Here is a 24,670-nt window from a genome sequence, read left to right on the forward strand (position 1 = left end):
TATATATACATAAGATAAAATAGGTTAGTTGGGTTAGCTTTAAACTACATCATAAATATTAATTGAAGGACATAATTTCCATAAGAATAACATCCATATAAATAATATTTCCAACCAAGACACAAAAAAGAACACCATGTAAAGGTATTTTGTAACATGATTCTGAAATAAAAGTCTAAACAATATGTAGAGCATGATCCATAGTAGAAATCTAAATAATATGTTTTAATCCCCAATGAGTATCATTAAAGAATCACATAAAATCATATAAAACATGATCTAATGTATGATACAATAAAAGGACCCAGACATCATATACAAAATCCACTAATACTTGTCAAGGTTAGAGAGGTATTATAGTTTCTTTGAGCAATGAGCTCTAGGTAGTGAACCTGAATGCATGTGCATTCCTATTGTACCTTTAATAGGGTTGTTGTGCCAATACATTATTTAGGGGATTTAATGCCCATTGTGGTTTCCCCCTAATGAGTTTCCATGCAAAAGAATCTAATGTTACGTGTTATGGTGATTTTGTTTACTTTTCTTTAATGCTTATGTTTTAGATCTAAGACTTTTTGGTGATGAATAGTTATTTGGATCAATGTTTATTGCACAACTAATTCACCTCCATCTTATATATGTGACGTGCCTTGATATTCCTAACAACTATCATTTAGATCTCAAAATCACCAAAATGGGATGTAAGAGGTCCTAAAGCATCTAATTATGGATTCTAAGTTTTTAGGATGATACACCTTCCTATGTTGAGTTATTTGCAAATGTAAAATTGAGGTGAGGGAAGAATAAGTTTTAAGGCACAGGTTAAGCTGGATGAGAAAGAGTTGTTATGTTGATATATGGAAGCATGTAAGGCTTGGACTTGCATTTTAAACAACTGTCTTTCTAGCTTTTGTCACGATCTCATAACTTTTATCATAAAACTAAATACTTTCTTAAGACCTATGATAATCATCCATAGAAAAATGGCAATGAATGGTCCACATGCCCCTATTGACACAAAATACACCATGTCAATAACATAACAAAGAAATAAATCACACTTTCCCCCATTTCAGACAAAACAATCAACCCATTTCCAATGCCTTGTGATTCATATGTTTGTCTTTTAATGACACAATCAATGTAATCAAATTAGAAAATACTTACATCTTCTATTTATTTAAATTAAAAAGGCTACAAAAGAATCTTTGACTTGTTTACCCATTACATTTATCCATTCAAATCTCTTTTATTCTCTTGACTAGTCCTAACTCTTGTAACTAGATATGGATAAATACATTGTGACTATCCATCATTTTGGAAAATCTAAATCCCATCTCCTAGAGGATAAAAGGGTTAATATGGATCAATAATATTTTACTCAAGCTCATTGAGTTTTCCTCATGTACATACACGTTTCTATTTTAACTTTAAATTAATTTCTCTCATATGATTCTCAAGACTTAAAAAATTAGAATAAATACTACATGAGTAATTTAAGAAAATATATTACCACTGACCAAAACTTGAGGTCACTAGTAACATCATTGTAAATTTGTGACATGTCATTAATGACCAAAGTATGCACATTATGATCAATATTATCATCACAACCAATGACAGTAGATGAGTTACTAACTACTTTGTTATACAAATAATATTTGGAATGTTAAGAATAATGTCCATCTTGTACATCATAAAAGACATTATGACCAACAACATATTTGTTGTCCCCTTCACCAATTTATGGATAATTATAAGTATACAATGAATGCATCTTATCACCATCAATAATTGAGGGTCATATCAAATATATATTTTGCTATATTTTTTCCTTTAGCATAGGCTTAATATACCAATTTTGATTCCCCCATAAAAGTAAATGTTTTGAATGTCCTCAATGATTTACATGGCTTTTTTTTTTGAAAAAGGGGTGAAAACTTTATTGAAAATGAAAATAGAGCATTACATAACAGCAAAGGGCCAAAGCCCTAGGAACCAACAAAAACCATAAGAAAAGCTAGGAACTAAATCGCCCTTCCCCAGTACCACTCACATCCTCGCAAAAATCCACTCCAAATCTTTACATAACTCGAGGGAAATCTACTCCCATCCATCAATCTTCCCACCATCTATATTCTCTGATGCCCATTGGCCAGACAATCAGCCACCCTATTCCATTCCCTTAGAGTATGGACATAAGACATCGACTCCATCAAAGAGCTAACCTGTAATATCTGTTGCATCATCATAGCCAACTTCCAGCTAACATCAAAAATCTTCCTCTCATGAAGTAAATTGACCAACAATTGAGAATCAGACCCACAAACAACCTTACGCCATCCTAAAGCATACGCCCACTTCAAGGCATAGAGGATAGCCAAGCCTTCCGTCCTATTGATAGTTTGTATCCCTTCATTAGCAGAAAAAATAAAAACCACTAATCCAGAAGAATCCCTACCAACCCCGCCAATCCTAGCGAGTCCAGGATTTTCCCTAGATGAGCCATCCATATTAATTTTCAAAAAGCCAATAGGAGGGGGCAACCAACTCCCCACCCTTTGAACTTTTTGCCTCACACTCTTACTCTCTTGACGCAAGCAAAAGCCGAAGATAGCCCCTAAATTTCCAACCAATCAACCATCTCAACATCTCCTTTCTCTAATGGCAACACAATCTCACCTTTAGCTTTGACAATATCCTAGATCATTCCCACAATTCTAAACCAAACCTATTGGATCCCCAATTTTTAACCCCGAAAGATTCTTCAATTCCTTTCCAACCAAACTTGCAAGAGCAAAAAGATGAGACCAACGTACCAAACATCCTACAAGAAAGAGGTTGAGGAGGGGGGCCTCCCCAAACTAATCCAAAACTCAACCAAGGAGGAGGCATGAATGCATGGGATTTTTCAAACACCCCACCAGAAATGCCAAAGCTACAAGGTGAAGGAACAACAGAAAAACAAGTGAGGAGAGTCCTCCTCTCCACATCCGTAGAGAACACACCTAGATGGGCCTAAAAAAACCCCTCTTCTAGATATTATCCCAAGTCAAACACCCATTCCAAGCCAAAGTCCAAATAAAGTAGTTAGACTTTGGCCAAGAAAACTTATTCCAAACTTTCTTCCACCAATGAACCTCCCCCCTGGAATCTGCTAGGAAAGCAACACTTGATACCTAGAAGACATAATGTAAGCACCCTTGGGGTTAGGAGACCAAGCCAACACATCCTCATCCATGAGGATGCTATAGCTTCGACAAGAAAGAATGTAATAAAGCTCAACACACTCCTCCTCCAAACCAACAATAGGCCATTCCTCTGGGTTCTTCCATCTCGCCTCCATCGACTGCCCTTGAAAGGAAAGAGACTTAAAGTCGCACACCCTTGACCATCTTGCTTCGTAGAACCTATGGCACAGTGTAAGCAAATGAGGATACTGAGAAACAATGGGAGGGTGACCATCCCATGCATCATGCCAAAAATGCGCCTTTGACCTACTCTTGCAAATATAGAATAAGCCACCCTTAATGAGCACAACCCCTTTCTTGAGAGTATTCCATATCGTAGAACCCTTCCTTGTCAAGCTATAATGAGGGATATCACTATAAGGAATCTATCAAAAGTCTAGCCCACACCTAGTCCTATTCCACACACCAATGCCAATACAATTTAGTAGCCAAAGTTGTACCAGATAGCAATGACTACCTTAACCCAAGACCACCAAACTATTTTGGGCTACATACAACATCCCATCTAACAAGGCTCCACTTGGAAGATAATAAACTACTAGTCCATAAAAAATGTCTTGCTAAGGAATTAAGATTGCTAAGAAAGCCCATTGGCACCACCTGAATCATTTATCTATAACGAGGGAGAGCTTGAACCACATATTTGAGCAACTACACTTGACCTGCAAAAGACAACCAATGAAGGGTCCAATGAGTGACTTTAACATGAAGTTTTTCCATAATAGCCTACCAAGACTCCCTAGACTGCCTACAAACTAAAATAGGAATCCCAAGGTAGGTTAGCGGGAGATCCCCAATCTGAAATCTAAGAACATGAGAAATTCTCATTTGAATGGAGTATGAAGTATTGAAGGAAAAAATGGAAGACTTGCCCTCATTAATTAACTGGCCTGATGCAACAAGATAAACATCCAACACCTTGTGCATGTTTAAAGCCTCCCTAATGGTAGCCATGGCCATCAAGGCAGTGTCATCCACAAACTATTAGTGAGATTGCACAGGTAACCCACCTTGCATTGCCATCCCTAAATGGAACCCCCCTCCACATTCCTTTTTATAAATTGACCCAAAAGTTCCACCAAAAGAAGAAATAAGTAAGGAGAGAGGGGGTCACCTTGCTGTAAACCTCGAGAAGCACCAACGAGTTCAAAGTGCTCCCCATTAATCAAAACAGAGAAAGATGTCGAAGTCACACAACTCATAACCCAATGAATCCACTCCTCCTCAAAACCAAAGGCCCCCATAACCTTTTGGAGGAAGGATCATCGAACTCTGTCATAAGCCTTAGCCATGTCCAGCTTGATGAACATAGTCTTATCTTTGGAGTTGGCCATAGAATGAATAGTTTCAGTAGTAATAACCACCCCATCCAAAATCTAGTGACCTACCACAAAACCACTCTATTCCTTAGAAATCAGCTACATAAGGCACTTTTTTAACCTATCAATAATCAACTTAGAGATAATTTTATAAATAACATTACAAAGAGAAATGGGCAAAATTGACTTAACCGATCAACCCCCTCACCGTTGGGGATGAGAGTAGGAAGGTAGAATTCAGGACTAAAGGATTTGCTCATTATTTTGAGACTCTTGAACAACTGCCAATAAATCCAACTTGATAACCTCCCAAAATTCCTAGAAGAACTCAATCGGGAAACCATTCAGACTAGGAGCTTTACTCTTCTTCATCTGGAAAATAGTATTTTCTAACTCCTCCAATGAAATAACATCATAAGATGCTCCTTCATTTCCTAAGAGACTAAAGAAGGAATACAAGAGAGGACCTGAGCCTCTTCAACCGAGTCCCCCTGTGAGTCCTCCCTAAATAAAGAAGCAAAATACTATACAACTTCATTTGAGATATCTTGAGTAGAAGAAAGAACCTCTCCCTATCAGTCACCAAAGCCGATATAGAATTACCATGTCGTCTGCCCTTGACTAAATTGAAGAAGAAGGTAGTATTCTTGTCTCCCTCCTGAAGCCACTCAATTCAAGCTTTTTATTTCCAATAGATTTCCTCCCTCAGCTCCCCCTCCTCCAAAGCTTTCAATGCCATAGCCTCATACCGCAACAAATTCTCAAACACCCCATCCTCCCTAATCAACTTGTTAATACCATACAATTTAGCTTGTGCAGCATGCTTCACATGGTAAATATTTCCAAAGCATTATCAATTCCACGATTTAAGCTAATACTTAACATATTGAAGGAGCTTAGCAAAATTATACATTTTAGTACCATAAGTAGGCCTACCATAGCTCCACCATTCAACAATACATCCATAAAGGTCAAGGTCCTGCAACCACATGAGGTAGAATTTGAAGATGATGTCTGAGGCATCTGGGCAAAAGAAATAACTAGCTTTATAGGCCAGTGATCCAAACCTCTCCAATCTAATATCTCAGAACTAGAGGACCACAATCCCCCAACCCAAAAGTAGGAGACCATGAAATGATCCAGTCGTTCAACAATGCAACTGTCTCCCACCCTTCTGTTGTTCCAAGTAAATTGATCATTGCTAGGTTTGATATCCACAAGATTGAGAGCTGGTATATTGTCTCGAAACAACAACATAAAAGGCTCTAGTCTTGCATTACCACCCTATTTCTCAACTAAGTCAATAATAGCATTAAAGTCACTAGCAATGATCCATGGCAGATAGGGAAATAGGCTACCAAAAAAATAGATATTAGTCCATACCAAAAGTTTACCTTGGAACTCAATAGGAGCATAAACATTGGAGAAAAGAACATACTCTCTCAATTCAAGACATAAAGAAACCATCAATAAAGAGGACTTAAAGGATAACCACCACAAAGGATGAATCTTCGAAGGGTTCTAGAGACAAGCCACACCCCCCAAAGATCCATGAGCCCCAATACATTGGCATTAACCATTCTTCCACAGCTTAGGTGCCAAACCCATCATGCACTCAACAGATAACTTGGTCTTCTAAAGAAAAAGAACATCAGTAGAATGACTTCTTACCAACTCACAAACAAATTTTTGTTTAGGGCTGTTGTTCAAGCCCCTTACATTCCATGAAATAATGATCATTTCAAAGGAGTCAAAAAATGAGAATCCAAGGTCTTAACAGACCTTGACTCCACCAAAACCTCCCTTATCATTTTAATCTTTTCCAAATCTTTCTTCTTACCAAGTTTAGCGCTTTTCTCCAAAAACCCCTTCTTGCCATCCTTTTGCTGAATGCCTAGTTGAGGAGAAGGCTTGCCACTCTTAGCCACATTCGAACCAACAATCCATGTAGGAAAAGAAGTGCCTCCATCCCCTTGCCCCAACTCAACATTTGGACCCAACATCACCTGGGCCCCAATCTGCATATCTGTGACCATAGGCATGACAGACTCCTCCTGTGGAGCAAAAGGAGTAATGGAAGTGTGATTCTCCAGGCTAGAACCCACCACACTTGGATCCACACTTATTAACCTTGGATTAACTTCTTGTTGACCCAAATAATCTAGGACCTCAAACCTATTAAAAGTATCTTCATCTTGTCTCTCCATTAAAGTCCTCTTATGACCTCTATTTCGGTTATGAGCCTTGACAAGAAAATAACCCTCAACATCCTTCTCCTCACCAGAAACAAGATTCTTCCCCTTATCAACACTAGGGGTATTACGAGGAGGAGGTGGAGGCTGAGGCTCCATAGGCCTAGCCTTCGGGCATCTATGCAATAGGTGACCATATTCATGACAAAGGCGACATCGAAAAGGAAGGGTCTTATAGTCCAATTATTGCACCCAAGAATGGGAACCTGCACACATATCCAAAGCATCTAGCAAAGGTTTGCTCAAATCAATTTCCACACAAATTCGAGCAAAAGTCATTACTTTCTTACTTAGGGTTTGTGTTGAAGACCCGACCGGCTTCCCAAGCATTGAAGCAAGCATGTGCAGAACTTTCTCACAACAACATTCAATTGGAAATCTGGGCAACCAAACTCACACTAGAACATGATTCAAAAGCTCCTCAGGGGGATTAAAGCCTGCAGGCTATAGCTTGACAAACAACCCAACCTGATTGTGAAAATAACTCCCCCTCTCAAACCCTATTGCAATAAGCCAGGCAAATAAATGTGACCATGAAAAATTATTTGCAAGCAGCATGACCTCCATTTTTCCCTCTAGTTCCCAAGTCCTCCGAGCCCATGTTTCCAAAAATTGTAGACAAACTCTTCCCAAAAATTTACAATACAAAGAATGCTTTGAATATTATTCAATATCTTCAGCAATCATCTCAATTGGAATTACCAGTTTAGGTCTCTCTTTGTAGCGCTCAAGGCAACCATTAATCTTCGAGATCCAAGATCCACAAGACGAATTCAATTCCATAGATCCTATATCCAGAGAGAAGAGGGTGTTTTCAAAAACCCTCGCTCCTTGACTTGGTGATTTCAAACACACCGCAGAACGAAAGTCCATGTCAGACGCAACCCTAGATGGCTCACCTTGAGACAGCCACTCAAAGGCCCGGGACAGACCAATGCAAGACAGATCTAGCCCCAAGAACCACAAATCGGGAGAAGTCCTCACACGCAGAAAAAAACCAAACACAACCAGGCCGGAGCATCAAAGAATGACCACAACAAAAGATCACCCCCCCACATAACAAATTAGACGCCCACCCTCACCTTCACACAAACAGGGAAAGCAAACACAAACTAGGGCTCAGATGCCCTAGCTCGGCTCCTAACAGTTGCAAACCAAAATATCATCAATCAATTCCTTTACATGTCTTTTTACATAGGAGACACAACCTAATTTTGGGCTCAAATACACATGCCTTATTCGTCTTCATAAGCTTTGTATTTAATATTAAGAAAATACAATCTATTTCATAATTTTAATATTTAGATCTTCATATTTACAAATATATCTTCTTGTTGCCATAAAAGATTATATGGAGGTTGTATATGTTTAAATTAAGACAACTGTTTGACCTATCTATGTATCTTTTAATATTAAATTTTTGACATAATATTAAGATTTACAATTTTCAAATCTATCTACAATCTTGAATTCTTTAAAATCAAATTATAAATTTTATATACATTTACAATAAAATCAAATAGTTAATTAAAGATTTTATATATATTTTACAATAAAATCAAATAAATAATTAATAATTAGATAAGCTATCCTCTTCCAAAATACATACATCTTACCTAATATTATTGTTGGGCTTAATTTGACATAAAAAAAAAAAAAAAAAAAAAAAAAACCTTGTCTTCTGAAGTGATGATCACCTTTTAATAATAGACGATTTTCTCTCAAGACTATTGAAATAGAAATAATAGTGTATCGCACTCAATACTGATATTGACCCACCTCAAAAGAGACCAAAAGCGATCCATGATGATAAATATGGGAAACCCTGTGACCATACAAGAAGCGTACATGAAGTAAATATTTACATCAGCCTGCTGGCAATGGTGACAAAATTATCATAATTATATGCTTGACAATTTGTAAAAGCGGTCTTTTTCTTTCGATAATTTAAAAGTGGCGTTGGGATGACGGAGGGGAACCTGTAAAACCTCCTCTTTCAACTCCGCCTGCTCTCATATCTCGTAGAGAGCAGTAACAAAGGTACGCTGAATATTCTTCATTAAAATTGCTAACGAAGCGCATTCTTTTGTTTTAGATAGATTTTTATTTTATTTTATTCTTCTGTTGCATTCTGGATCGAACTATGGCTGTGGTGAGGGTATTTTCAGTTTCTTTAGTTTTTCTGTTGTCTGGTTTTTTGGGGTTTTTTGTTTCTTTGTTTTGAAGGTCGGAAACCCTAAAATTTCAGTAGTAACGGAGGCAAAAACAGTCTTATGAAATATTACCAGGCGTTGATCTTTGGCCTTAGTGGGGCATGTAGGCGCATTCTAAAACTTGGAGGAATTAGGGTCGAAAATGGTTGTTTTGATTGTTGTGTGCAGATTCTTAGAGTTGATTGTTTGAGAGTATATAGTAGCTTCGACCTAATCAAAGCACTTGGGAATTTATAAGCTTGTATTGCAGTTATTCTAAAAGGGATGGTCTTGGGTTGAGTGGGCCAGGGTCTATTTGTAAGTTGGAAGCGATTGCTATAATTATGACCTGGGTTCATGCCTTCCTGAGTTTGTACCCCGATGGTCATGCTGCTTGGTTGTTAAGCAGGTTACTCCTGGTAGACGTTGGATGCACGTATCCTTTTGAAAGATACTTTTCCAATCTTCCCAATGCATTAAACGGGGGTATTGGTCTCTCCTTCAAGTGTGTAATTGCGAAGTCCTGGAAAAATGGATCTGGACTTACTGAAGTGAATGATCTCATCATGGTTCTGTATTTGACAATTTGTTGGTAAACAATATTATAGCATCTTTGGAAGATTATATTCATATTCCTTCTTGTCAGTTGTGTTTTAAGTTTAACTAAGTGGGCAACTTAATCAATGCTGCAAGGAAGTTATACTTAAGAAAACTAAACTGCATATTAGTGCACAGGCCGTGTTTTTGGATAGATAGACTCTGGAGGGATTGACATTATGATATTTCAGTTTCAAACCCACTGGTCTTCCTCTTCAGCTACTTGTGTGACCGTTTGATTAAGGAGGCAATTAATGAGATGAGTTGGTTTGATTTTTGACATAGTATAAGCCCTTCGGAATTTAGTCTCTTAGCTGAAGGGCTTTCCAAGTTTGTTGGCGTCCTATGGTGGCTTTTTCTCTTAGATTTATTCCAGTTGACTAAAATTGCATAAAATTGCATAAAATTGCATCTGGGGGGGTTCTTTAACTCGTTAGCAATGAGTGCTGCCAGATTCTTTCCCAGTTTGTTGTTGTGCTATTGTGGCTTTTGTTCTTATTTTTGTTAGTTAACTAAAATTGCATCTGGAAGGGATCTGTAACTCGTTGGCAATGAATGGTGCTGTCAGAGACTCTTTCCATGGCTGATTTAAACATGGTTAATAATGTTGCTATCAAGCTGGCTAAATTATCAGACCAGGAATTTCTTGTATTATCTTGTTTATCTCTTAATCGGCATTAAGAACTATGTATCTCATACAATTGTTAAATAATTATATATATAATATGATTGGTAAAACTAGCTTACGAGAGCCATAGCCTTGTATATTAGGATCAAATCTCAAAAAGCATCATTTGGGCAACTCCATAAGAGAGCCATAGTTATATCACATAAATTTAAGACAAATACCTTGGAATTTAAATAGCTTACTAATAATATAACATATATCTTGTTTATCCCCATGCAATCATGGACTTGCACAATAGTCCCATCTTCCCTTACACCACCACTTCTCAAATCTAAACTATTAGACATTAACACAAATGAAAAATTGACCTCTGAGAGGTTGAAACACCTTCAATTGTCTTCAGGAACTCAAAGCCTCACTCAGCTTTGTGGTAACGTGAATTGTCATCTTCTCCCATTGCCTTGAAAATGAAAAGTATCCACGGGCTAGAGAAATGTGGACTAATGAGAGGCTGATTCTCATTGGCCTAGTGAAAACCCAACTCAAGCATTGTCATTGACAGCATTTTTCAGTCTGCAACACAACTGAGATTTGATGATCAAATCAACAATCATATGAGCAATCTCTTTGGAATCCCTTGCATCCAGTAGCATGCAAGAAGCACCACCACCATTTGAGCTAAATACCTTCAGCCTGAAATCCAACACCTTACTGGGGAAAGGAATATGGAGCTTTTTGCTTTGAGGCAAATAATTTTATCCATCCTGTATGAAATGAGATGAAGCCAATTTGACTAATCAGTAATTCTTCATCCAACTTGCACGAGTTCAACTGTAATTTTCTAATGAAAATGAATTGTAAATTCAAGGTCCTCATTTCATCAAGACATGACCAAATTCATTTATGTCTGGCAAGATAAAGGATAGAGATTGGAGAGTTAGTGAAATGATAGTCCGTTGACATTTTAACTGTGATGCTTTGCCAATTTGTCGGCTACTCCATTTGCTTTGCAGAACACATGGCTAAGCTGAATTTGTCAAAAAGTGTCTAATGCCTTCCCATACTAATTTTTGTTTTTGTTTTTTGAAGGGCATTGATGATGATCAGAGAGTCCCTTTCAATTATTTATACAAATGAGAAGACCTAACAATAACTAGAAATTCTGCTTCATTGTTTGTTCCTTCTGCGAGTTTTTTGGCCACAGTGCTAGCCCAACCTATTTATGGTTTGTTATTATGTAACCAGCCCCCAACGATCCCTGATTTTTGTTTGCTGCACGGTCGAAGTTGAGCTTATGCCATGACTTTGCATGTCTGCCCTAGAGTTGTAAGAAAAATGAATCTAAACTGCCCCATGAACAAGGGGAGTTGTATCAGTAAATAATTTTGAAAAAAAATTTAAATTTGCAATAAAAAATATCAATAACTTAATTTTTAAAATATTAGAAAATAATTAATTACATATTCCAAGTAAACAACGCTTATTAAATCAAAATTTGAAAACCCCCCTACATTTTAAAGAAATAACAGTAATGTTTTATAAAAGTGAGAATATAAAAGAAACTTTTGTAAAAATAAAGATATGAACTATTAGAAGTAAACAACGATATATCTTTTTTGAATCGCGCAATTTTGAAGAGGACCAAAGGTTCACAAAACACCCAGAAGTGGCTGTTAAAAATGGGAACCACATTTTGTCCGTTTTAATGGGAAACAACATGCTTCCATTTCGTTTTTGGTACCAGAGATTGTAACAAGTAGATAGTGATACTTGACATCCTGAAGAATGGGTTTTGAGTTGATAATATTCACAGTTTGTAGTTTTCAATTAGATTGTCAATATGATAGTATTCCTAGTCGGTTTAAATGAATTGTGTTGAAGCCTTTCTTTCTATCATGCTTATTCTGAATTTTAAGTTTTTATTGTTTAAACTGATACTAGAACTGGTGAGTTTGTTTGGATTTTATTGCAAGTAAGTGCCCATTTATCACTTTTGAGTCATGGCTTTGTATTTTTCTTATTCAGAGCAATTTTTGTGGTATCTTCATTATGTTTTCTCATTCAATAATCTTGTGTCTTTTAAATTTGCTCATTTGGTGTCTAGGTTTTAGTAAATTTCGAGGATATGCAGATAATAAATTGTTTCAGTTCTATGGTTGGGTGGTTGAGCTTCCATTATTCTATTGCTTCATTTGATGTATAAGGCACAATGGAGAATTTTATTTTCACTTATATAATTTTAATTTCAAGAGTAAATGTCTGTTGGCAATATTATCTCTATCTTCCTGTATTTGATTGACAGGTCTGTCATTGTTTCAGCTATTTCGTTAGACCTTTGAGGTAGAATAATACATTTCTTGGTAGAGCCACACCACTTTTAAGTCAGTCTTGCGGGATATTATATTTAGAACATAAAAGAGAGTTGGCTGGAATGATGTGGTTTAACTCTTAGCTACACATGCTTCTGATATTTGAGGGAGCGTTTGCAAGCAGCTGGTGAGTTCAGAGGGACTGCAGCTTCTCTGCAAACAAATCAAGAGGACATGTACAGGGATCGGAGTAAAGGAACGGAAGGGAGATCTGGGGCATCAAAATCTGAACTGGGAAGTCTACGGGATTCCACAGATAGTAGGAAGAGGATCAATGAAGCCTTGGATAAGCACCTTGAAAAATCCTCTGTGTTAACTAACAAAGGAAGTAGTGGTAAGGATAAAGAATTGTCATCATTCCCATCAACATCTGCAGGTAGGAATCCAAGCACAGGGAACTCATGGGATGCAAGGGAGCCACGCAACAATACCTTTGACAAGACAAAATACCCCGATGAAGGTCAGTGAACATCCTATACCTGATACATCCATGGTGATTTATATGAATACTCGTTTTATTTAGCTGAAATGGTTATCAATTTGGCAATAGAAAATGTTTCTAACTTTTAATTGATATTATTAGTTTACAGCATACTTCAATTTTCTCTTAATTCCAAATTTTAATTCTGTTGGCAGTCCTGCTTTATGAACTACAATCAGAATGAAGCTTTATAGCTCTGTAATAAACTAGGAAAAACAAGTTTGATCACAGTTTCATTGTCGGATTTTTTAGAGTTTTCTCATATCATCACTTACTGGGGCTGATTAATAATTAAGATATTGTATTACACATTTTGCGGTTTGAGGTGATCTTCAGTATCATTTGTGGTTACCAGAGTCAAGATGGTTAGGCATACATCTAGCAGTACAGGCATTATTACTGTTGGTAGGTACTGAATTGCACGCTTAAGATTGTGAGTGCCTCTTGTACACGATAATGTGTCAACAACTTCAGTACATGTGTGAACATTGCCCTGTGGCTTGTAGACAAAAGCAAAATTATAAGGTTATCTATACATATGGGAACATCATTCTTATTCCAATCTTCTTTGCTCAATTAAAAATATTATAAGACGAAGTTTCATGTTGTTATCTTGTGTTCTCAAGGTGGCAATGGTGGATCCAATTATTAAGGTTAACATTAAATTATGTAGGATTCTTGACAAACGATATTTCATGCACTTTCTGCAATAATGAAATCATTGCAAGGAGAACCTTTCTATGTGATGGTTTGTCTGTTATATAAATGGAGCATCCATGTGAACTTTTTGGTTGGAGGGATGCCAGCAAATTTATGCAGGGACTACAAATAGGATACCTAGAGGCTATTAAGTGTTGACTATTTTTTTCGTTATAGACATATCCAAATAGACACTTTAGCCAATTCCAGAGATGGAAAATACATGTTTGATAGGATGTACCGGTTTGATAGAAAATAGTGGTTTGAGCAATCATAAATAGGCCTAAGAAAATACAGGTTTGAGCTATTATAAATAGCCTGAAGGTAAGAATAAATAATTGCAGAATTGTAATATAACCATCTTTGTCAACAATCATTAAGATTTTGAATTAGAATGGACATCCAGATTAATGAAGATGGAAAGTGATAGATTGTGTGCTGTCTCAGAAGAAGAAATCACGATGCAGTGTGTGAGATCAAATGGGTTCTTTCTTTATCTTAATTTTGAATTTTGAAATAAAAAGGATAGCCAAATTTTTTAAATAAAGAGGGTAAGGACTGATTGGTAGCCAATTTATACAATCACTAGACTAGGTGGTACATAACACTTAACAGTTCAGTGATTGCATTTCCGGGAGTCACATGACAGTGAAGGTTAAAGTAAACCCTAGATCTATAGTTATTACAAGTATGAAAATGGTTCGTTTATTAAAGGCCTTCAGTATAACTGTCAACATAATAACTTGAAAGTAATTTGGTCCATTTTGAATGGTTTAGACTCATCAAGTTTGTTATCAAATAACTCTTAAGGAGGAAAACTTGCTCAAAATGAAAAACAATATCATAAATGCTAAACGAGGTTTGTACACAAGCAGAATTATTGGGTTTCTATTTAGATTTCAGTGACATACACAAGATAGCAGACAATAATACTATCAAAGGTGAATAATTTCAACCCCAAGTTATGCTTCTGGATGGTAATGTGACTAGAGATGTGAACAGGTATTTAAGACAATTTAGCATGGGGAGAAATATCATCTGTAGTCGAAGTTGTGAGCAAATGGCACTCAATGGGAGTGCATACAGTTTTTAGAACCTAGAGACTTGAAAAGTTATATGTGCAGCAAGTAGAACTTGGAATAGATTTGAAGCTGCTAAATAACAAAATCACATTTTGACTAGCACCAAGAAGGGTTGCTTGTGGCATTTATTGGGATGAACGAACTTCGAGGAAGAATAATTATAGACTTGCTGTTCTGAAGGTTGAAGATTTTATCAAGTGTGTGCATCTGTATCCACACAATCTCAACTGAATTGATCAAGAATCACATCCTATTAAATGATGAAACTATGCTGTTGCTACTAGGATACAGACTATAAGAGGAGATGGTGGGTCTTTTGTGATGCTTATATTTGGAACATATATTGGTAATGTGTTCTCACATTTTACCATGATATGTTCCATCTAAGGAAGACTCTCATTATAATAATTATGTAATCTTTGATAGACTGGAAGCTGTTAATCCCCTAAGGTGGTACAGTTGGAGCCTAATGTTGATGCTGTCACAAGCTGGAATAGACACAAGTTATGATATAATAAAGCCTCTTATTCATGGTGTATGAATGAATGAAATGAAGAATAAAAGTGATATTGGTGAAAGTTGAAACTAAAAGCGTCAGGTATTTATTATTTTAGAATGTGTAGTTTGTTTTATCTGAAGCAATATGTTCATTTGATCACTTGAAGGTTTTTTAATTTTGATTATGCCTTGATGTCTCTTTGCTGCCTTGGGATGTTTGAGAGAATCCTGAATGTCTCTTGGCTGTACTGGGGACATTCGATTAGCTGTAAAAAAAAGTTAACCCAACCAATTTTCAAATATCAGAGGTGGGTGAGTGTGCATCACATCAATGGAAAACTCTCACTCGGCAAAAGCTCGCCAAGCCCAAGAAAAAAACCTGGGAAAAATTTGGCCAGTTTTAAAAAAAACTTGAGGAAAATCTTGGAACCTAAAAACAGTTTAAATCTAATTAAAAATACATATTTTTTGGAAAATTCAACGAGAAGATGCATCCAATGACTTCATTAATTAGAACCCAAAAGAAACAAGCAGAGTTTGTGTGTGTGCGTGTGCAAAGTGGGTACAAAATTAGATTCTCATGCAGAATGCTGATGGCGGTGTCTCAAGGTTAGCGTCTCTATCATTTTGTGGATAGATGTATTTAAGATAGCTGAGCTAGTCATGTTTATTCTGTAGAGAAAAACCATTGGCACTCCTGTAAATTTCTTCTACAACATCTTTGTTAGTGTAAATAATTAATTATTATTACACTTTACTTAAGTTTACTTAGGATAATGCATTTTTATATTAGTTGTCATGTAGACACTTAGGAATATGCATAGACACATGAGTTGTCTTGTTGACAACACAGGAGTTAGCAACTTATTTGAGCACATGGTGTCTACAACATCTCTTTATGAGATACACCTATGTAAACTTATGCTCTCATCATTGCACAAACTCCTATGCTTAATGGAGAATAATCCACTCTTGGCGGATATGTGCTTAGTTGTGATGTTTATCTCTTTGCTGACTCCTAGTCATTCTAGTTGCCTTTATATACAGGCACTTCCATGATGTATTCATAAAATCATCTGATTAATCCATTCTCATTTGATCATATCTTGTCTCTCTTGTGCTATCTCTTGAGCTTCTAGATCTTGGCATTTCATTCTTGCCTTAGGCAAATTCTTACATGGTATTAGAGCTATACCAAATTCTTACATGCCACCAAAGCCATATGAGTTTCATTGCATAGCCATTGGAGAGATTTTTTTTGTAGGTCAAGATTGGAGTTTGTTGGTGCAAATTAGATATTGGTATCACATTCAGAAGGTCAAAAACCCTCAAATTGACTTTTGTTTCATCAAAATCAGACATCTGAGGTGAAATCTAGAGTCATTTGATTTTTGGAGGTGCGACGATGGTGATTCAGGAAAAATAATTACAGAGGTGATTTTCAAACAACGATATCTCCCTCGTATGGACTCCTTTTTTCAAGCAAATTTTTTTTGTTTTGGGGTAGAATTTCGTGATCTACACATTGGTGCAGGTTGTTTATGATCTTTGTTCCTGAATTTTTTTGAAAATTGCTAATCCTGATCTTTACAACTTCAGAGGCTTCGTTCGAGCTCATATGGACACATATTTAGGTGCTATTTTTTTTGAAATGCATGATTTTTTGTCTACTTTCTAGATTTGGTATCAGTTTGGAATAATTCTGAGTAGACATAGTACTTTCAAAATTTGGTCACATTTTGGCCTATTGGCACTTGTAATTAATTAGATCCTTGAGAGGTCTTGTGTCTTATCTTGTTGAGTCCGATATCGCTTCATATTTGTTGTTGTAACGAGCAAAATCAGAAGTCCACTTAGGCCCTAAATTGGCAAGTGGCCATTGTAATCGCACTAAATATAAAGTGCCAAATCATGCTTTGTGGGGGTTTCTTTGATTTTTTTTTGCATTTTGGGGGTGCATACATTATTTGATCTCATGGAGTCATGTCAAAAGTGTCACTTTGGTTTAAGATTCAAATTGACAAAAAGGAACTATTAGAAATGGAGTGCTTTGATGATTGATCATCTAAGAGAACATAACAAAGTGTTTCCTTATCTATATTCGAAGATATTTCCACCTAATACTAATTGGGGACATCTTTCTCTTCTTCGCTTTATGTATAACTGTATGAGTAAGGAATCTTTTGCTCCTCTTAGTAAGGCAAGTAGTCCTCATGACGTTTGAATGTGTCTTTGGGAAGCATATGGAGATCCACAAGTCCCTCCATTACCAGAGAACATTCTACCTCCAGTCACTCCAGTTGTGGTACCTACAACTCCAGTTGAGATCATACCTCCTGATGCTCTTGTTGCTTCTACTAATCCAGTTCTAGCCACAGATGCTCCTGATTCAGCGCAGCAGGAAACACCATGTCTTCCTATTTCAGCTTCATGGAATGTCTTCCTTCCAAACATTGCAGTGTTGTTTGTGGAGTCTTACATTGAAGATGTGGGAGACATTATTGATGACATCCATCTTCTCTTTGTTGAGGAGAATTCTTCTTCACTTGTTGCGAGGGAACACTTTGACCCTTAACCACTTGAGCTTTCTTTTGAGACTGACATGATTGTGGACACTTCTTTTCAGCAGTTGGAGGAGAACTCTTTTACTTCAAATGAGACATCAATCTTTGGAGATTGTATTCAAGTTTCCTCAGTCATCATATCTTTTGAGGATTCTTCCTACTAGTTCGGGAGCATTCTCTACTACACCTATGGCACCACTTCTTCCTAGAAGGAGGAACATCATTCAGTTTTCATGGTGCAGCTTCTTCAGTCATCAAGAAGCTTCTTTCATGGGTGTGCATTCATCATTGAGGAGAGGCTACATTGCTTCTCTTTCCATATTTTCCTATAAGGATGATTCCCTGTCTTTGGAGTTTGATTCACTTTCATACATGGACATGTTACCTTGTTTGCCACCTTCTTTTGGGCATCCACCAAATTGGCTTGTGGCATCTGCATTCATGAAGGACTTGTCAACATATGAGCAGACTTTAGAGGCAACATCCACAGCATACCACATATGGATTCCTCATCCATCTTCTTATCCACAATTGGAAGTATACTTGCACCTATGCTCGGTGTATCTTCTTCCTAAAGGGAAAAATGTTGTTTGTAGACATTGGATACTTTTTTGTCTTCATGACATCCTTGTAGGAGATTATTCAATATGGGGGGATACCATCATGTATTTTTTCTTATGGGGGATATATGCTTGTACATGCATGATGTATGGGGGGTCTTGATTACTCCATCCTTGCATGCATCTTGTACTACTTCATCTCTCTTTTTGGAGCCCATGAGTTTTTCCCTCTTTCTCCATTTTCAGAGAGATTGCATTGCATAGCATTGTATGTAGAGTATTGCATTTGTACATGGGTACCTAACATGGCCTAGTAGCTGGGACCCACATTGCATCTTGCATTTAGCTTTGTGAGTTTAAGTGCTGTTAGAAATGGAAAAAGAAATATGTAAATAAGCAAGACCAGGAGAGAATCTAAGAGAGTTAATGCATGAAAGGATATTACCATAAGATAGGAGAGAGAAAGCTTCAAGATCCAACACCATGAGACAAGATATTTGGAAAGGGGAAAGCAAAGAAAACCCCTTGTGACATTATGAATGAGGCATGAAAAGCCTAAGAAGGGAGAGAGAGAGAGAGAGAGCAATCGCTCATACAATAATTGAGAAGAGGAAGAAACCTCATTGTAAATGAGAGAAGAGGGTCATCTCTTAAATAGAGATGAGAGAGAGGAGTTAGAATGTAACTCCCATGTCTATGAATGCCACCATTCATAAGTGTGTGAGGCCAAGTGTGAGATTCCTCTTAAGGAGGAATAATCTAAATTACAAATAATAATATATATTTGTCCTCACATATTCCACTAGAGGACAAAATAAGATGTAGTGGAAAAAGGACAAAAAAGAAATATATTAGGATACCTTGGCTTATATCCTAATAAATTACAGCAATAAAGGAAGAAGGTCTAACCTTGGTTTATAAATACACCAAGGAAAGATTACAACTTCTAACACCCCCCTTTAATCTTTACTTGGGGTAATTACATCAAAGGGTATTAAATCCATAATTTACAAAAATTTGCAACTTAATCTTCACTATGAAGTAATTTGATTGTCTTCATTTGCAGATCCAAGAGAAGTACATGAGTCCTTTGAATGTGATCAAGTGGAAGCATAGACACATCTTCATATGTGAAAAATTGAGAAGGTTCCTTGATGGATCACCTGAAAAAAAAAGTAGAGAACAAAAAACAAGACAAATATCCACAAGAAGAATGCCATCATATATGCAAATTCGAAATCCTTTTGAATAAGGATAATAAAACTCTCATAGAGAAACAATGAGTAAAACATGTTACCACAAAACAATGGAGATAACCTGATATCAAGTTAAAGTATATGATCAAAATATAATCAGTATGAAAAAATTTTGATCAGTGTTCTCATGAAAAATATATTATACTAATGCACAAATGACCATAGACAAGGCCAACATGATACTTGCATCAATATTGCATCAATCACGTGGATATAGATAGTCCACTTAATTAATCATCCCACTGCAAGCTAATGGGGGCGTCCCTCCATAACATGCATGACTCATGATCTAAGCAATAATGTATGCAGATCATTATGACATTAATATATGAAAATAACATAAATGAGAGACATGCTGATCAAAGTAGAATTATCATGATTTTTGTTAGGATAATCAAAAGAATGGATTATGAGGATATAACAACATATTGCCTTCAAATTGGATCAAATTATCTGAATTTGGAGGGGAAACTCCAATAATAACATCCTCTTCATTGAGGAGCAAAAATGGAACAATATGGAGGGAAACTCCATAAATATCAACCTTTCAAAGTAGAGCATATAGAATCAAATGGAGGGAAACTTCATATAAATATCAATCTTTCAAAATGGAACCAATAGAACCAAATGGAGGGAACTCCACAAAAATATTATCCTATCAAAATGGAACAGATAGGATCAAATGGAGGGAAACTCCATATAAAATGAGTGCACACCAATATAGGATGGAGGGATACTCCATGGGCCAGATAAGGAAACTATGTATCAGTTATACTGAGGGGACCTACATAGTTATCCTTGAAAAAATTGGCTCCCTATGCAACTCAAAATATCATTTAAATCATGTAGATCAATGGTATAAAACCATAAAGTGCCAACATGGGCATAGAACGATGCTATAAAAGCATAAAAGTGCAACTATGGGCACATCAAAATATCACAATGAAGGCAAATGTGTAAGATTACTCATAATCCAATCAGAATTAAGTAAAATGAAGAGATTTAAGGAAGATCAACTAAATATAGATATTAGGTATAAAACTCCATGGAGGGTAAACATGAGTACTCAATTCATTTTGTGAAGGTATATAACAAGTTCTCAATCATAATAGTCATAAATGAAATTATATATTTATTTGGATATATATGTGTGCACCCATATATACTTAAATAAATATACGATAAGTCACAATATTTACCTTTAACAAAAACATTGAGAAGATACTTCTATAAAAAATATATCAAGAAGAATGAATATGATGAATAAAGACAAAGTCTCTTATTAATTTTTGATAAATGTGAAATAGCAAAATCTAATTACAATAATGAGTAAGATTTTTAAAAAATATTGCATTTTCTTATTAAAGAATGTAGATTTACTTAACAGGCATGGCCGAATAAAGACAAATACAATAATAACAAGAAGACCAAATAAAGAATGAAAAGGGCCTATTTAATACCGTGATGTGCATGAGAGTTGTCTTGCTGGTAGTAACTGACAGAGCAGTTCTGCAGGTCTTACCATCATTTGGGTGCTATTTTTGACATTGTAAGATATGTCTGGGTAGCTGTCAGGATTTTTGGAGCCACTCCTGGTCGATTTGGCAGAGATGAAGCGCGGACAACACTTACAGATGAAACTTGCCGCAACAATTTCGCTCCAAAATGACAGCTTCTTCGATGTTGTGGACAATGCTTCTCAAGAAGTAGTTGCAGGTTCTCATTTCATTTGATTCATTTTTAAAACATTATCTTTTCAGTATAGTCGTTGCTGCTAAAAAAAATGTTTCGGTTATTAAGTTCACAATGCATTTTCAGATTTGCCCAGATGGTAACTGGAGTTGCATTTTCAGCTTAGCCACAATATCCACACCCTCCTCCTCACATCCTCCATTCGATGGGTAAAAATACACCGTATCTACAACATATGCAACCGTCTGATCAATATTTGAGAGAAAGAGGCCCTCACCTCCTCTTCTGCCAGCGGCACCCGATTTCTCTGCCCTATTTTTTTACTGTTGTCTTGCTACTCCTGCTCGCTCTAGAACTTGACGCAGTCTTTGCGTAATATAATTGAACCTCTTTGTTCTTTCGGCTTTATAATCTGTGCCCCTTTTTCTGAGGATAAAGATGAAGGGTTTATTCAAGTCCAAACCTCGGACTCCTGTCGACATCGTTAAGATCACTCGCGAGCTTTTATGCTATCTCGAATCGCCTGTTCGAGATGCCAAGCGAGAAGAAAAGATGGCAGAATTGGCTAAAAATATTCGAGAAATGAAATCAGTTCTCTACGGGAATGGCGATGCAGAGCTAGTGCCAGAAGCCTGTGCTCAGCTGACTCAAGAGTTTTTCAAAGATAATACTTTAAGACTTTTTATTGTGTGTCTTCCAAAACTGAATCTGGAGGCACGCAAAGATGCAACTCAGGTTGTGGCAAATTTGCAGCGGCAACAAGTTCAATCACGGCTTATTGCTTGTAATTATTTAGAAGCTAATAAAGATCTTATGGACATTCTGGTCTTGGGATATGAGAACACTGACATTGCTTTGCACTATGGCTCAATGTTGAGAGAGTGTATACGGCATCAAAGTATTGCAAGGTATGTTTTGGAGTCTGAAAACATGAAGAGGTTCTTCACCTACATACAACTTCCAAATTTTGACATTGCATCAATATCCACAATATCTCAGTGTGCAAGCTAGTAGCCATTTACGGCCTCGTGGAGCACGTCAGCTGGCACGTTTTAGCAAGGAGAAGAGGGGAACGTAGGCAATGTGTGACAGTCTAGATCACTCTCGAAAATATAAAGCACACAACCTCTCCTAAATAAGAGCCGGTGGTACACAGTATTTACAGGAAGCGATGGATACAGGAATGAAGCTGGCAGTATTCATACAGACCCACAATCTTTAGAGATCTTTTCAGGGAAGGATGAAGCAGGGCTGTGGCAAGGGTGAAACCATAATGTAGAACACTAAAAAACGACAGCCAAAGAACCTCGGCAAACAGCAACACAACTCGAATAACAGCACGAAAAATCTTCAAAGAGGCTGTCCGATAAGACTGAATCATTCTTAAGATAAATTTTTTAAAAAAAAATTGAAAAATTAATCACAATGTTTAACAAACATTGATATCAAGATAGGAAAACCCTTTGGCGGCAAGCCTTCCAAAGGGGGTTAGATGAAAAATAATAGAAAATAAGAAGTAACCTGCACAAATTAGAGCAAACAGAAGTTAATCGGGTTTGGCGGTAAACCAGCCAAACTCAAAAAAAAATTCAATTTCTTCCATCTTAAGTAGATTAAAGAAGAAATTAGTGAAATTTCTCTCAAGAGTCTCCTTCGAATTGTACCTTCATGCAAACACTCAAAACAAAGATTAAACTGCTCTGATACCATGTTAGAAATGGAAAAAGAAATATGTAAATAAGCAAGACCAGGAAAGAATCTAAGAGAGTTAATGCATGAAAGGATATTACCATAAGATAGGAGAGAGAAAGCTTCAAGATCCAACACCATGAGACAAGATATTTGGAAAGGGGAAAGCAAAGAAAACCCCTTGTGACATTATGAATGAGGCATGAAAAGCCTAAGAAGGAAGAGAGAGAGAGAGAGATCAATCGCTCATACAATAATTGAGAAGAGGAAGAAACCTCATTGTAAATGAGAGAAGAGGGTCATCTCTTAAATAGAGATGAGAGAGAGGAGTTAGAATGTAACTCCCATGTCTATGAATGCCACCATTCATAAGTGTGTGAGGCCAAGTGTGAGATTCCTCTTAAGGAGGAATAATCTAAATTACAAATAATAATATATATTTGTCCTCACATATTCCACTAGAGGACAAAATAAGATGTAGTGGAAAAAGGACAAAAAAGAAATATATTAGGATACCTTGGCTTATATCCTAATATATTACAACAATAAAGGAAGAAGGTCTAACCTTGGTTTATAAATACACCAAGAAAAGATTACAACTTCTAACAAGTGCATTCCCCTATATTGCACTTAAGGGGGGGTGTTAGTGGAAATAATTAATTATTATTACACTTTACTTGAGTTTACTTAGGATAATGCATTTTTATATTAGTTGTCATGTAGACACTTAGGAATATGCATAGACACTTGAGTTGTCTTGTTGACAACACAGGAGTTAGCAACTTATTTGAGCACATGGTGTCTACAACATCTCTTTATGAGATACACCTATGTAAATTTATCCTCTCATTATCGCACAAACTCCTGTGCTCAATGGAGGATAATCCACTCTTGGTGGACATGTGCTTAGTTGTGATGTTTATTTCTTTGCTGACTCCTAGTCATTCTAGTTGCCTTTATATACAAGCACTTCCATGATGTATTCATAAAATTATCTGATATCCAATTATCTGATTAATCCATTCTCATTTGATCATATCTTGTCTCTTTTGTGGTATCTCTTGAGCTTTTAGATCTTGGCATTTCATTCTTGCCTTAGGCAAATTCTTGCAATTTTGATATGCAATAAAGTTTGCCTCTTGTTATTTGGGATCATGGCTTGCAATTAAGCTCTTTTTTAGATAATTGTTGTAGTAAATGCGCAAAGGTTTTGTAAAACATTCCATCATTTGAATGATGATACTTTGAAACTGTTGACAAGACTTCTGTGCATAACTTGCACACATATCCATATGTTAGTTCCAACAGCTAACAGGACAAATATTTGCTCAAATGTATATACTCTAAAATGTTTATAATTTGAAACTACTAATGAACTTCAACTTACACTCACACCTTCGTAGCAACAAGGCTAGTAGTTCTATATTGTTAAATGCATGAGCACATGCTTGAGTAATAGATATTCTTCTTCAAGCATGAGCTTAATAGCTTTTGGAGATGATTATGAGATGAAACATTGCACGGAGTTTGGAGATGGTGTC

General features: G+C 36.5%; 1 protein-coding gene and 1 pseudogene across 3 annotated transcripts in view; both read left to right on the top strand.

The window, feature by feature from the left end:
- Window positions 1-8,663: 8,663 nt before the first annotated feature.
- Window positions 8,664-24,670, top strand: part of LOC149531997 (putative casein kinase II subunit beta-4) — a 52,787-nt gene continuing 36,780 nt past the window's right edge. The window contains exons 1-2 of one of the 2 annotated variants that reach the window (XM_089809119.1): window positions 8,664-8,862; window positions 12,542-13,068. In XM_089809119.1, the coding sequence (XP_089665245.1) occupies window positions 12,783-13,068 (286 nt within the window). In that variant the 5' untranslated portion in view covers window positions 8,664-8,862; window positions 12,542-12,782. The remainder of the gene's footprint in view (window positions 8,863-12,541; window positions 13,069-24,670) is intronic. The other variant, XM_089809120.1, reaches the window with a different exon arrangement.
- On the top strand, window positions 20,133-22,929 carry LOC149531998 (putative MO25-like protein At5g47540 pseudogene; annotated as a pseudogene). The gene has a single exon (XR_016358527.1). The product of XR_016358527.1 is annotated as a putative MO25-like protein At5g47540 pseudogene (transcript).

This window comes from Cupressus sempervirens, chromosome 11 (assembly GCF_028749045.1).
Source record: "Cupressus sempervirens isolate cs-2001-9-10 chromosome 11, ASM2874904v1, whole genome shotgun sequence".
NCBI lineage: Eukaryota > Viridiplantae > Streptophyta > Pinopsida > Cupressales > Cupressaceae > Cupressus > Cupressus sempervirens.